The sequence below is a fragment of the Mustela lutreola genome, chromosome 1, assembly GCF_030435805.1.
Source record: "Mustela lutreola isolate mMusLut2 chromosome 1, mMusLut2.pri, whole genome shotgun sequence".
NCBI lineage: Eukaryota > Metazoa > Chordata > Mammalia > Carnivora > Mustelidae > Mustela > Mustela lutreola.
Window position 1 is genome coordinate 122,806,645 of NC_081290.1, and position 15,295 is coordinate 122,821,939.

The following is a 15,295-nucleotide window of genomic DNA, read 5'->3' on the forward strand; positions in this document are numbered from 1 at the left end:
CCAGGGTCCTGGGATGGAGTCCCGCATTGGACTCCCTTGCTTCTCCCTCTCCCTCTGCTGCTCCCCTTGCTTGTGCTCTCTCTCTCTCTCAAATAAATAAATACAATCTTAAAGAAACAAACAAACAAACAGAAAGACAGACATTAAGAGGCACCCAGGATTAAAAACTGGAGCTTAATGACTCTTCATCAATCTTTCAAGTGGTTATATTTTTCAAAACATTTCAAATGTCAGGTTAAGTACATTCAGACACACACTGCATTATGTAGCCCCTGTTGTGACACTAGACTATAATGGAGTTGTTTTAAAAAAGTTTTAAGTGCATCTGGGTTGTGGAAATTGTCACACAAACCAACCATTATATTAGCTAAAATAAAGTTTTCTACTAATCTATGTGCTGAGTTTTTGTTGAAGATTTTATTCATTTATTTGAGAGAGCATGAGCGAGAGAACACAAGCAGTGGGGAACAGCAGAGAAAGAGGGAGAAACCTGCTGGACAGGGAGCCTGACATGGGGTTCGATTCCAGGACCCTAGGATCATGACCTAAGCTGAAAGCAGACACTTAACTGACTGAGCCACCCAGGCACCCCTACATGATGAGCTCAAAGTATAGAACAACGCTGGCACAGTGCACAGATTCTAATAGTTTTTACTCCAAAACTGTAAGTGGTTCTGGAGGTAGAGTCCACTGTGAACAGTTATTTGTGACATCTTTCTAAAGATTTCACCAATATCCTTTGAGATAATATCAAGGATGTTTGGGGGGGAAATTCTTAATTATGCACTAACTTTAGTTAAATTTAATTTAATATATTCACTGATCTTCTCAAATTCAAAGTATTCAAGTCATACCTTCTCCTTAAGAGTTTTGTTTTTTATTATTTTTTAAAGATTTTATTTATTTATTTATTTGTCAGAGAGCACAAGCAGGGGGAGTGGCAGGCAGAGGGGGAGGGAGAAACAGGTTCCCCACTGAGTAAGGAACATAATTCAGGACTTGATCCCAGGACCCTGAGATCATGGCCTGAGCCAAAGCCCTCACTTAACTGACTAAGCCACCCAGGTATCCCACCTTAAGGGTCTTAAAAAAAAATCACAATAGCCATGCATACATACAAGCAAAAAAAACTACTAAAAATAATGTGTATATCACTGGTCAGCTAAAGAGATGTTAAGGTGATGATATTAAGAGTTAAACATCTTAAGCCTATTCACTCAATACTACTCATTTGTAATCACATGGCTGCTCTATTTCCTAAAGAATCTCAAATCCAAAACACCAGGATCTTTTAAAAATATACCTAGACTCTAGAGAAAATGTTTGCCTTATTACTTTCAGTCTCACTGATTATCTCTTTGGTATCAGGCAAATTCATTTTACAACAAAATTATCCAAATGTCAGAATGACTTTCTGGGGCTTTGTCAGTGAGTTGGTCTGTAATTCTCCTTTTTTATGGGGTCTTTGTCTGGTTTTGGGATCAAGGTAATGCTGGCCTCATAAAACGAGCTTGCAAGTTTTCCTTCTATTTCTATTTTTTGGAACAGTTTCAGAATAGGTATTAAGTCTTCATTATATGTTTGGCAGAATTCCCCTTGGAAGCCATCTGGCTCTGGGATCTTGTTTGTTGGGAGATTTGTAATTACTACTTGAATTTCCTTGCTGGTTATGGGTCTGTTCATTTTCTATTTCTTTTTGGTTCAGTTTTGGTAGTTTATACCTCTCTAGGAATGCATTCATTTCTTCCAGATTATCTAATTTGTTGGTAGTCACTCATCGTATGTTCTTATAATTGTTTATATTTCTTTGGTGTTGGTTGTGATCTCTCCTCTTTCATTCACAATTTTATTTGGGTCTTTTTCTCCTTTCTTTTTGATAAGTCTGGCAAGAGGTCTATCAATTTTATTAATTCTTTCAAAGAACCAGCTTCTACTTTCATCAACCTGTTCTACTGTGCTTTTGGTTTCTACGTCATTGATTTCTGCTCTGATCTTTACTATTTTTCTTCTCCTGCTGGGTTTAGGATTTATTTGCTGTTCTTTCTCCAACTCCTTTAGGTGTAGGGTTAGATTGTGTACTTGAGACCTTCTTGTTTCTTGAGAAAGGCTTGTATTGCTATATACTTTTCTCTCAGGACCGCCTTTGCTGTGTCCCACAGATTTTGAACAGTTGTGTTTTCATTTTCAATTGTTTCCATGAATATTTTAAATTCTTCTTTAATTTCCTGGTTGACCCATTCGTTCTTTAGTAGGATGCCCTTTAACCTCCATGTATTCAAGCTCTTTCCAGCTTTCCTCTTGTGATTGAGTTCGAGTTTCAAACCATTGTGGTCCGAAAATATTCAGGGAATGATCCCTATCTTTTGGTACCAGTTGAGATCTGATTTGTGACCCAGGATGTGATCTATTCTGGAGAATGTTCCATGTGCACTGGAGAAGAATGTGTATTCTGCTGCTTTGGGATGGAATGTTCTGAATAAATCTGTGAAGTCCATCTGGTCCAGTGTGTCATTTAAAGCCCTTATTTCCTTGTTGATCATTTGCTTACATGATCTGTCCATTTCAGTGAGGGGTGTGTTAAAGTCTCCTACTATTATCGTATTACTTTCGATGTGTTTCTTTGATTTTGTTATTAATTAGCTTACATCATCGGCTGCTCCCATTTTAGGAGCATAAATTAGTTATACCATCTCTTAACTTAAAATCACCCAATGGTTTCTTGTGGATAAAATCCAAACCCTTCCTATGACACGTAAAGCTTCTAAAGATGTGGCTCCTGCCCCCTTTTCCAACCTTTAATGCCTGCTCCCAGACTGAACATGCAATCCTCCCTCATTTCCAAGCCTTGCACAGCCACTTCCTCTGCCTGGAATTCCCTTTCCCACTATCCACCGAGCAAATGCCTACTTGTTCTTTACTTTTCGTGACACCTTCCATTTCTTCTCAAAGGCCTCCTACTATCTCCAGCAGAGCAAAGTTCTCCTCACCCTTCATGCACTTACAGGTCCTTCTTCACATTTCAGCAGGGCATGAGGGGATCCATGTCCCACCAATTTGAAGACCCCAGAAAGCATGCTATCAGCCTTACTTCCTTCTCCATCCTCAACACCATTCACTGTACCTAGCATTCAGAAAGCGCTCACATGTTTGCCGAAAAAATGACACTGATGACTTGCAATGAGCTTTATGATTCCAATAACCTAAAAATAACAAGTGATAAGCTATTTCTATGACAGAAACTAGGCAGGAAAAAAAGAAGAACTATTGATTTTACTTCAAAAAACAGAGTCAGGAAGCTTAGCATATGAAGCAAACAATTACTAAAGATTAGAGTATATATCACATGTAAAATAAAACAAAGAGAATAAATTCCAATGTCTTTACCCATTCAGTGGGGCAGTTATTCTCAAATATTAGAAGTTAGCAAATCCCAAAGGGAAAGTAAAAAAAGGAAATAGTTGTCACCTTATTTTCTCACATTCTACTTCCATGATTGCTATATGCAAATCAATAAAGATATAACTGCAGTTATGAAGAAATGAGATTTAGATGTGCTGAAATAAAAAGCATCCATAAATTGCATTAAGTAGGGGAAAGAAATAAACAGGTACAGACTAGTCCATTCTCATTTGCATGAAAAAGAGGGTGGAGAGGATATAAACATATAGGCTTGAATACTCAGAGAAACTCTCTGCAATACTAGTAGCCAGCCCCTGTGGATTATAAATAAGGCTCTGAGGCAGAAGGGGGATTTCACTGAACATGCTATTTTAGTCCAAATTTTTACTATGGGCATGCATTAGGTTTTTATCTTTCATATCTAGTTAAAACAAACACAACCCACCTAAGGACTCCTGAAGCACTTGGCTTTTGGCACACTCCCTATTCAGAACCCAGCCATGGTGCTCTCAGACATCCAAGCCCCAAGGAGAGGCCAGACATGTGTGTTCGGATCAGCGGCTGGCATGGACTGCGGCCAGGAATGAGCCACCTCAGACATCCAGCTCACTCAAGACTTAAATGACGAGCACTACCTCCATCTGACTGCAATTGTAAGAGAGGCACGAAGTTAGAGCTGCCCAGGGAAGATAAGCCAATCCACAGGATCAGGAGAGAAAGAGAATAAATTGTTTTAAGTCGAGGGAAAAATAGAAAAACTAGTTAAGGATTTCTGCCTTGAAGTGCAGGTTGATCACATGCACTAAATTAACATTAAAAGAAATTAAGGTGAGGGGATGTTTGGCTGGCTCAATCAGTAGAGCATGTGACTCTTGATCTAGGGGTTGTGAGTTCAAGTCCCATGCTGGGTGTCAAGACTACTTGAAAAAAAAAAAAAAAAGAAATCAAGAAATCACAGAGTGAAAAAAAAAAACTGAAGAAATGTCAAGGAAAAGAGAAGACACATAGCTACAAAATTGAAAGTTGGAAAACAGGATAACTCTTAGTATACCTGAGACATCAGGGATGAGTAGTATTTTCTTTAGAGAAAACTGAACAGAAAAGATTCAGTGGAAAGCCAGGGTACAGCCTAGAGTACTAAGTAAAAGTCTACTAATAATGAGTGCAAACTCTAGCCAAAGCAGTCAACTGTGACAATATTTTTAGAAATGTATGAACATTAAACATTTACCTTCCAAGATTTCACAGGAAACTATTGGCAGCCATTCTTCTAAAAAATAAGGATGTCAACCCAGAAAATGGAAGATGCAGGATAGAAGAAATGAGGTGGCCAAATTAGGAGGATACTGAGGCATTGGGATACAAGCAGACTGTCCACGTGACAGGACTACAGAGTTTCTAGGACATACATCTCAAGGTAAAAAGGAAACTGACACACTGATTTGTGTGAACATTGGGAAAAACTACCAATACACATTGAAAAGACCCAGAAGAGAAATTAAGGATTCCTACATGGAAATTTATAGATGTGGAAAGGAGAAGATGAAGCAGTTACTAAGTTCAGGAAAAACAAAAAGTTGTGTAAGAATAGAAATACAATCACAGATACTATTCGGTTCTCCAGGAAGTGATATTTTAGGTATCTATTTAACAATGTCAACAATGACAATAACAGTGTGGAGAAGAAAGGTTATAACAAGAAATCAATAAGTAATGCCCAATATAAATTTAGAAATGGGCATATTACTTAGAAAAATGGGGAAAAATCTGTAAGTAATGAGGTGCAGGTTATTCTTTACATTGTGTTTAGAACTGATTTTTTAAAATAGACATATATTAATGCTACAAATAATTGATACTTTCACTAATCATAATTTTGTTATTCAGCAATTCTAAGATAATTAAATGCTACAAATGATTTATGTTATCATGAATCATAACTTTGTTATTCAGCAATCACAAAGTGATCCTATGAAATAAGGGTTCAGCAGCAGAAGTCAGTATAGGCACTTTTTGTGCTAATCATTGTTTTTAAAATTCAAAATACCAATACAGTCTTGTCAGTCTACATATAAAGTGAGAAGGTACTGAACTCTTCTCTCTTGTAATAGTAAATAATCCATCCCCAAATCTACCTTACTTAACAATGCAAATCAAACCTCTTGGTTGGATAAGTGTGGTAAACCACTCAAAGAAAAAAAAATGTTACAAATATGCTTTGATAAACACAGAATCAGAGTCAAGTGTTCTTGACTCTCCATATTTTAGCTATTACCAGTCATCATTAATCTCTCTATAATCATGATTCTTCTAAACTGATTCAAAATTAAAACTGAATGATTACCTAAAATGAGTAATTTCTTATGACCTTGAAAGAACAGAAATAGCTTTCAATATCTTTTCCCAAGAATGTACTTTATTTAGATGCATTAGTAATAATATTTTAAAATATAGTAAGACTCAGAAAACTGGACTACACAAATACACATGCACACACACACACACACACACACACGCAAAAACCCTGAATATAAAAAGAGGAAAACTCTTTAGAAAATATAGGTTCCTCCTACCCCAAAAACAATTATCTGAAAATTACTACTATCATTTCAGATTGTGTTTCACTTTCTGACTTTCTAGATTCACAAACGAAATCAAAACCAGAATATGAAGGCTTTATTAAAGCAGGAACACCACGAAGAACACAACTGAATAAAATGACATACTTCTAGAGGACCTGATGTACTCCCCCACACATTCTGTATTTCTAGTTTAATGGGAAATGGAAAAGAGTCACCAGTATTGTGTTCAGTTTCCAAAATTGTGCTGAGAAAAATTTATTTATTTAAAAACTCTTAGGAGTTAAAACAGTAACTATTGAGAGCTAAAGGGAAAATTCAAATAAAGTTCATATCCTCCTTTAAAATGAAAAATAGTGGGGGCACCTGGGTGGCTCAGTCGGTTAAGGGTCTGATTCTTGATTTTGGTTCAGGTCATGATCTCAGGGTGGAGAGATCAAGCCCTAAGCTGGGCTCCATACTCAGTGGGGAGTCTGCTTGAGAGTCTCTCCTTCCCTCTCTCTCTCTGTCCTTCCCCCTGCTCTCTCTCCCTCTCTAAAATAAATACAATCTTTAAAAATAAAATCATAAAAACAGATGATAAAGTATACTATAAACAAATGTATATATATATACTTATATATTTATAAATGCATACAAAGGATATATAACAAACCATGTCAGTAAAACTAAATACCCTGATTAATTCTATATGAACACTATTTCCTGGGTACAAATAAAGCAATATATATGTAAAAATTTCTTTGTAAATTGTACCTGGTTAACAATCAATAGATATATTTAAGTTTCTTTACTACAATTTCCAAAGAAAATTTTGAAGTCTGTGGACTATTAAAGAACTATGTATTTTTATTAGTCACATGAGGGAGTAACTGCTGTTTAAAACCACAATGAGAGAAACATCTTTATACATGAGACAAATAAAAAGAGAAGCTGGGTTAAAATGTAACAAAGGATGTTGTGAATTTAAATCATGTGTAAGTAAAAATAGACATGTAAAATATGTAGCTATAAAATATAAATATGTAGCTATAAAATAGCTACATACCAATACTATTTTCCTTACCTGCCAGATAGAGGGCAAACGATATAAATCTATGGTAGCGAATGAGGAACTGAAGTTGCTCTTCTCTTTGAACAAATGTAGCAAAATAATCAGCCACAGTCTCTCCATAGAAGAAGTAGTTTACACACAGTAGAAAGTACCTATAATTTAAAAACAATTCGCTTTTTAATATTTGAAGCCTTTTTTTCCCTCTCAAACTCAACAAAACTATTCCCTACATTTTGATGATGACACAAAGATAAAAAACCAAATTCAGTAGACAGGTTCAGGATATTTCAAAACACGTTCTTCTGCTTTTAGTCTTAATTTCAAAAGTATCAGTTAACAAAAATTTATGGAATATAGCTCATGCCTCTATTTAGGTAAAAATCGTTTTCTTTTTTCTTTTTATTCTTTGCTTAAGGTCAAAGTCTAATGCCAGAGACAGATAACTGGGAAATAACATAAAAAATACTACACATACACAAACACACATGTTCTTTCTCTCATAGACATACACAAAGACACACACACATACACATACACACACATCCAGTACTGTTTATAATGAAAATACACTCCCAACTACTCACAGCTCTAAAGCTTTTTAAAAGTGGAGACCCTATGCCAAATTCCCACTGCCCTAAGGAAGATCAACTGGGAAAGCAGGAAGAGGTAATCCAACCTCTGACCTCACCCTTCACTGCCCTGTCCACACTGGTGTCTTTCTCTCTCTCCTCCATGCTCCAGATGGACTTCAGTGGCACAGTGATGCTTAAGAGGGAAAGCAGCAGGGGCGCCTGGGTGGCTCAGTGGGCTAAGCCTCTGCCTTCGGCTCCAGTCATGATGTCAGGGTCCTGGGATGGAGCCCCGCATCAGGCTTTCTGCTCAGCAGGGAGCCTGCTTCCCCCCCCCCCACTGCCTGCCTCTCTGCCTACTTGTGATCTCTGTCTGTCAAATAAATAGACAGAATCTTAAAAAAAAAAAAAAAAAAAGAGAGAGAGAGAGAGAGGTATAGCAGCCAGTAAAAATCTCTAAGAGAAACTTCTTAAAACTACATAAATCACCTGTCCCTCCACTCAGCTCTGGTATGCCCTTTCCACCCAGGGAAAGGCTGAACCCATGACATTTGGTTGATGGCAGCTAGTGTGAGCCAGGGGGGGAAAAAAAAAGACTGAGAAACTCTGCCTCAGAGTTCCTCTGTGCCTCATCCTTTGAAGGGCAGAGTCCCCAGTGGCTGGGAGAGCAGAGGGGAAAAAGGAGCAACTTCCTTTCTACATGTCATGGATGGAATCAGACCCCACTGTTTTCAAAGTATGTTCATTTCTTATCAGCTGCATAACCATGTTCTACTCTCCTACAACGGAAACTGTCTTTGACTCCACTGTAAGGCTATCAAGGCCTACTCTAGACCACTAGCCCAACTTTTTGCCCAGTTCCCTCAGGAGAGCCAGGAATGTCTCTCCATATGCAGCATGTGCCCCTTTAGTTCCCCATCTAGAACCCCATCTAGAAGCTGCTGGATGCAGCTTCGCCAATGCAAAACACACTTCTCTATGCAAAACTTGTCTTTATTTCAAGTGATAGTTTCTCACCTTTTCCTCTCTGTAAAGATTTCTACAATCACGGGAGCCCATCCCGACCTGACTTTTTTTTTTCCTACACTTAGAATCAATCAATCCCACCTGGTTTAGTATTTAATTATTCTCCAACTGCTTACTCTACCTAACGTTTCCCATAATTTTGCCCTTCATGAAAAAACCTGTTATAAGGAAAAATTACCTATCACCAAAACTAAGAAACTATTTTTGACCCCTTTAAACCCCAAAAGTGATATATTTGTTTTCTTAAGACACTGGCCCCTCTGGCTGATACTAATCAAATAACTATATTCAAAGGCATGGCCAGTTAGGTCAATTATGAACAACCATACTAACATGTTTCCTGGTCAAGATCTTGATAACTAAAAATTGTACCTAAAAAGTTGTAAAAAGATATAAAAAGCTTTAAATATTTAAAAAAAAAAAAAACCTTTATTAAAATCACATGACTTTTTTAAAAACTAATTTTTACATGCATTTAGACCTATATAATATTTCATGGGCTGGTCATTGTCAGTGCTACTTACAAGGCTGCCTTACATGGCCCCCTCAGAGGGTCTTACTCTTCCCTCTGACTACCCTTCATGTAGTGTATCTTGGGGCCAGGGCGTGAAGACAATATCAAACCAGGAACCAAAGGTAGTAGTCCTCTCTCTTCTCACTGCCCTGTGCAACCCTCACGGCCTACCTCCATGTAGAGGTACTCATCCTGGGCTTTCCTCCCCTTCAACAAACCACTGATCACTCAAAAACTCAAAAAACAGAACAGAAAACCGACAACTGTTTTCATATTTCATCTTTGTAGAGATAATCTAAGTGTGAGGTCTCATGTCAACCAAGGCAAACTAAAGCAAAAAAGATCACACATATTTCTAACATTTTTTACAAAATGTAACTTTATTAAACTTATAATTATAAATGGTATAAAAATGTGCCCAATATAATGTTTTTTAAAGAGGATAATAGTATATATGTGAGTATATACAGATATAAAGTATCTCTACAAAGACTTAAAGATTAGATATGAAAGTAGTTGTGTTGGGATGGTAGAATTAAAGGTGATTTTCTTCTTTTCAAAATCTAATGCATTATTTTTCTCTTCCTCCAAAAATCAATCTACATGGTCAACCGTGTGGTACTGACTGATCAGGATGCTTCCTTTACAAACTGTAGAAAAGAGTCACATTTTCATATCTGAAACAGTATTAAATTACTTACCAGCTTAATGTTCTAAACCATGGCAGGTCATAAGAGCGATAGACTCTATAACCTATAGTGATAATTTCATGGAAGCATTTCACTTGGATGCCTAGAACCTGAAATCAAAAGAACACATTAACACACATCACTTAGTGTTTACATTTGTGCTTCATCATTTAATATGCACTTTGTTATCAAATGTATTTTAAAAATCTTTAGCCTACCCATTTTTAATTATTCTAACTGTCGGCAGTGGAAATTGAATAGTCTATACTTTTAAGATCAAGTGATATTTTAAAGAGGTAAGCAAATCGGTGTTTTGTCCAAAAAGTGAGAGCCCCTACCTGGGGTAGGAGGTGGTGCTATAGCTTAAAGTTTGAGGGATACAGTCTGGTTGGTCACAGAGTAGGCTTTATCTCTCATTGCTACTTCATTTCTTGGGTTTGTCCTTCCTACAATGGATGATCTTTTTGTCCATTTTGTTTCTTTTTTTTTTTTTTTTTTTTTTTAAAGATTTTTTTTTTTTATTTATTTGACAGAACACAAGTAGGCAGAGAGGCAGGCAGAGAGAGAGGAGGAAGCAGGCTCCCTGCTGAGCAGAGAGCCCGATGTGGGACTCGATCCCAGGACCCTGAGATCATGACCTGAGCCGAAGGCAGCGGCTTAACCCACTGAGCCACCCAGGTGCCCCTCCATTTTGTTTCTTGAGTTACCCCAGGAAAATGATCGTATGTGCAAGTTTGCTTATATATACTTATTTTTAGCCATACATCCTGGTATCCTTTCCAAGGATAAAGATACTGTCAGAACAAATGATTAAAACATCTTTCCCCTGCCACCCAGCAAGGTTTGGGCATGGTTTTTTCATTCTTCCAGCTGTGCCAACTCTCACATAGCCAGGTGCATATATCTCTCATCAATCCAAGTGGTGCTACATTGGCAGATCATAAAACAGCCTTCTACATTTGCAGCCACTTTAACCAGTCACTGATTCTATACAGTTTTGTTTGCATAGTGTCCTATGTACATTCATAATAAATGGGTTAATATTTATGAATCTTTTTTTGGTGGTCTACTTTGTAGTCTTTCAAACTGTTGTATCCACCAACTAGAGTACAGGTAATCCCTGAGGATGGAGCATCATAGTCAATGCTTGGCTTAAGTCAATTCTAACACTCAAAGAGCAAGTGGCAAGTTGAACACTTATTACCAAGAACCAAGAAATTAAAATCTTTGTGAATAAAGTAGACTATTTCAGCCTCTAGAGAGTATACCCAAGGGTTTGATTTTGTATAGCTCTAGAGCTGAGAATGGATTTTATATTTTTAAAACAAAACCCAAACATGATGTGACAGAGAAATAATGTGGTTCCTTAGCCTAAAATATTTTTACCTGCTTCTTTACCTAAAAAGCTTACCAAACTCTGCTCAAGAAAATACTTTGGTATCTCTTATTTTTTACTTTTTTTAAAGATTTTATTTATTTGATAGACAGAGACACAGTGAGAGAGGAAACACAAGCAGGGGGCATGGGAGTGGAGAAGCAGGCTCCCCGCTGAGCAGAAGCCTGATCCGGGACTCGACCCTAGGACCCCGGGACTTGACCCCAGGACCTCGGGACCATGACCTGAGCCAAAGGCAGACGTTTAACCACTGAGCCACCCACGGGCCCCTACTTTGGCATTTCTTTTAAAGCTCTCCAGCTTTCCCAAAGGCACTGGTCAGGATGTACTTAGGTTGTGTTTACATGTCCAATCGTATACTTAAAGTAATTGTGTCCCCTCAGCCACATGATAAGAAAATATTAGGCCAAACTACTATAAATAGGTTTTTTAAGAAAAAGTCATTACTGTTTTGTAACATAAAAACAAGAAGAAATTCAAATGGTGCCTTTCAAATAAGCTTTGAATATAATGTCAAAAGTTATTTTCTAAAATAATTACAGAATGAGGACAATGCTAGATATTAAAATAAAATGGCAAGTCCGTGCTATTTACAGAACCAAGGGCTTTTAAAATATCAGATGCACTGATGCAATTTGTTTGCTAAATGAACACATTTGCTCAAGAACAACCATTAGTACTATACATGGTGTTTTACTGTGGGGGGAGAAAACTACTTTTAATAGCACACATATATGTTTATATGATTGTCAATTACAGTTTGCAAGTAGAATCAATACAGAGCAACTGAGAAAAGAGAAAACGGGGGGTTCAAAACAACAAAGCTAAAGTCCTTAAAATATGTGTATATCTTCCAGGCTTGGTGATTACACAGAAACTCATATTCTAGGCCATCAATACCGGTAGCAATGCACACTGGTAGGACTTTGTTGGCCCATCAAATGTGTTAAGAGCCTTAAAAACAGCAACTAATATTAAAATGCCTACTCTGCTAGTTATTAAGGATTCAGAGAAACAATACGTTACATCTGTCTTCAGAGGGCTAGTCTGTCAGGGAGGACACAAGTGGTTACACCACCACATGGAAGTAGGCACATGCAGGTAAGCACGGCCAGACAGAACACCAGTGGCGGGCACTGGGGACAGGCTGCAGTCAGGACAGAGGAAAAGGATACACAGAATCACAAATACAGGAGAGCATGCTAGGAACTACAAATAGTTCAGAGCGGCTGAGACTCGGGGGTGAGAAGCAGAGAGAGGAAAGCCTGGTTACAGAATCACAGCAAACAGTATGAAGGACTACATGAAGGAGTTCATCCTGATCACTAAAGGCCATGATCAGATATATGTGCTGGGAACAAGAGAGGTGGAAAGAACGGCCTTGAGAGACTGCAAGAGTAAAGACAGGAAGGCAGGCAAGATACTACGACCCTGTCGAGTGCAGAGGACACTTTACCTGGGCCACTGGCAGAGGGGGGTAGTATGAACAGTAAGACATTGAGGAGAGAGAACTGGTTGGATTTGGTGGTTGAGAAAATTGGAGAGCTAAGGGTGACAGGGGAACATGGAATAAGAGCAGGGGAGGTTTTGGGAAAGTAGACAGATTTATGCAGAATGACTGGAGATGGAACCGAAGTTCAGATTTGGATATGCTGAGGCTGAACTATGTTATTATGGGTTATCCAAATTAAAGTGCTTATTTTCACTTTGGGAATCAATTCAAAGAAAATAATCCTGCATATGAAAAAGTTTAATGTTCTAATATGTTCAGGATAGTGTTATTCACCATAAAGAGAAACCAAAATAGAGCCTGAATGTCTGAAAATAATACAGTAGTTCATAACTTATAATGCATTCCATTCCACTGAATCCATGAATGTTTTAAACTTGACTGGGGGACGGTGCCTGGGGAGCTGTCGGTTAAAGGCTGACTCTTGGTTTCCATTCATGTTATACTTTCATTGTCGTGGGATGGAGCTCCACATTGGCTCCAAGCTGAGCGAGAAGTGTGCTTCAGATTCTCTCTTCCCCACCCTGCTCCTCCCCTTGCTCCTTGGCACACATGCATGCTCTCTTTTTTTTTTTTAGATTTTATTTATTTATTTGACAGAGATCACAAGTGGGTGGAGAGGCAGGCAGAGAGAGAGGAGGAAGCAGGCTCCCTGTTGAGCAGAAACCCTGATGCAGGGCTCGATACCAGGACCGCGGAATCCATGACCTGAGCCAAAGGCAGAGGCTTTAACCCACTGAGCTACCCAGGCGCCCCCATGCTCTCTCTTTTAAAGATGTTATTTATTATGGTTTCACTTATTTGTGGAGCATAACAAATAGCATGGAGGACAAGGGGTGTTAGAGAGGAGAAGGGAGTTGGGGAAAATTGGAAGGGGAGGTGAATCATGAGAGACTATGGACTCTGAAAAACAATCTGAGGGGTTTGAAGTGGCGGGGGGTGGGAGGTTGGGGTACCAGGTGGTGGGTATTATAGCGGGCACGGATTGCATGGAGCACTGGGTGTGGTGAAAAAATAATGAATACTGTTTTTCTGAAAATAAATAAATTGAAAAAATTAAAAAAAATAATACTGTTATGCTGAAAATAAATTTAAAAAAATTTAAAAAATCAAAAGCTTCTGCACAGCAAAGGAAACAGTCAAGAAAACAAAGAGGCAACCCATGGAATGGGAGAAGATATTTGCAAATGATAGTACAGACAAAAGGTTGATATTCAGGACCTATAAAGAACTCCACAAACTCAACACACACAAAACAGATAATCATATCAAAAAATGGGCAGAAGATATGGACAGACACTTCTCCAATGAAGACATACAAATGGCTATCAGACACATGAAAAAATGTTCATTATCACTAGCCTCAGGGAGATTCAAATTAAAACCACATTGAGATATCACCTTATACCAGTTAGAATGGCCAAAATTAGCAAGACAGGAAACAACTTGTGTTGGAGGGAATGTGGAGAAAGGGGGACTCTCTTCCACTGTTGGTGGGAATGCAAGTTGGTACAGCCTCTTTGGAGAACAGTGTGGTGATTCCTCATGAAATTAAAAATAGAGCTTCCCTATGACCCTGCAATTGCACTACTGGGTATTTACCCCAAAGACACAGATGTAGTGAAAAGAAAGGCCATCTGTACCCCAATGTTTATAGCAGCAATGGCCACGGTTGCTAAACTGTGGAAAGAACCAAGATGCCCTTCGATGGACGAATGGATAAGGAAGATGTGGTCCATATACACTATGGAGTATTATGCCTCCATCAGAAAAGATGAATACCCAAGTTTTGTAGCAGCATGGACGGGACTGGAAGAGCTTATGCTGAGTGAAATAAGTCAAGCAGAGAGAGTCAATTATCATATGTTTCACTTATTTGTGGAGCATAACAAATAGCATGGAGGACATGGGGAGTTAGGAGAAGGGAGTTGGGGGAAATTGGAAGGGGAGGTGAACCATGAGATACTATGGACTCTGAAAAACAATCTGAGGCATTTGAAGTGGTGGGGGGTGGGAGGTTGGGGGAACCAGGTGTTGGGTATTATAGAAGGCATGGATTGCATGGAGTACTGGGTGTGGTACAAAAACAATTAATACTGTTATGCTGAAAATAAATAAAAAATAAATTAAAAAAATATTTTATTTATTTATTGAGAGAGAGAGAGAGAGAGAGCGCGCGAGCATGAGAAGGTGGGGGAGGGGCAGAGGGAGAAGCAAACTCCCCACTGAGCAGGGAGCCTGATGTGGGGCTTGATTCCCAGGACCCGAGATCATGACCTGAAACAAAGGCAAATGCTTAAATGACTGAGCTGCCCAGGTGCCCCTAAAAGAAAAAATTCTTTTAAAATTAAACTGATGGTTGTAAAGATGGTGGAAAAACACAAAACACTGATATAATATTTAGTTTAAAGAGCAGGATACAAAAGTCTAATCACTTTGAATTACAACTATAATATTTAAAACATAAAAAAGAGATAAAAAAATATATCAAATAGCAATATTAATTGGGTGTTGGTAGTTGATGATAGGGTTAGGGGTGATCTTGAAAAAATTATCAAT

General features: G+C 38.3%; 1 protein-coding gene across 4 annotated transcripts in view; it reads right to left on the bottom strand.

The window, feature by feature from the left end:
- CDS1 (CDP-diacylglycerol synthase 1) overlaps nucleotides 1–15,295 on the bottom strand; it is a 67,069-nt gene that overhangs the window by 28,369 nt on the left and 23,405 nt on the right. For all 4 annotated transcript variants that reach the window (XM_059173463.1, XM_059173470.1, XM_059173465.1 and 1 more), the window contains 2 exons: nucleotides 9,843–9,940; nucleotides 7,045–7,184 (listed from right to left, as the gene is read on the bottom strand). In XM_059173463.1, coding sequence (XP_059029446.1) covers nucleotides 7,045–7,184; nucleotides 9,843–9,940 — 238 coding nt within the window. The remainder of the gene's footprint in view (nucleotides 1–7,044; nucleotides 7,185–9,842; nucleotides 9,941–15,295) is intronic.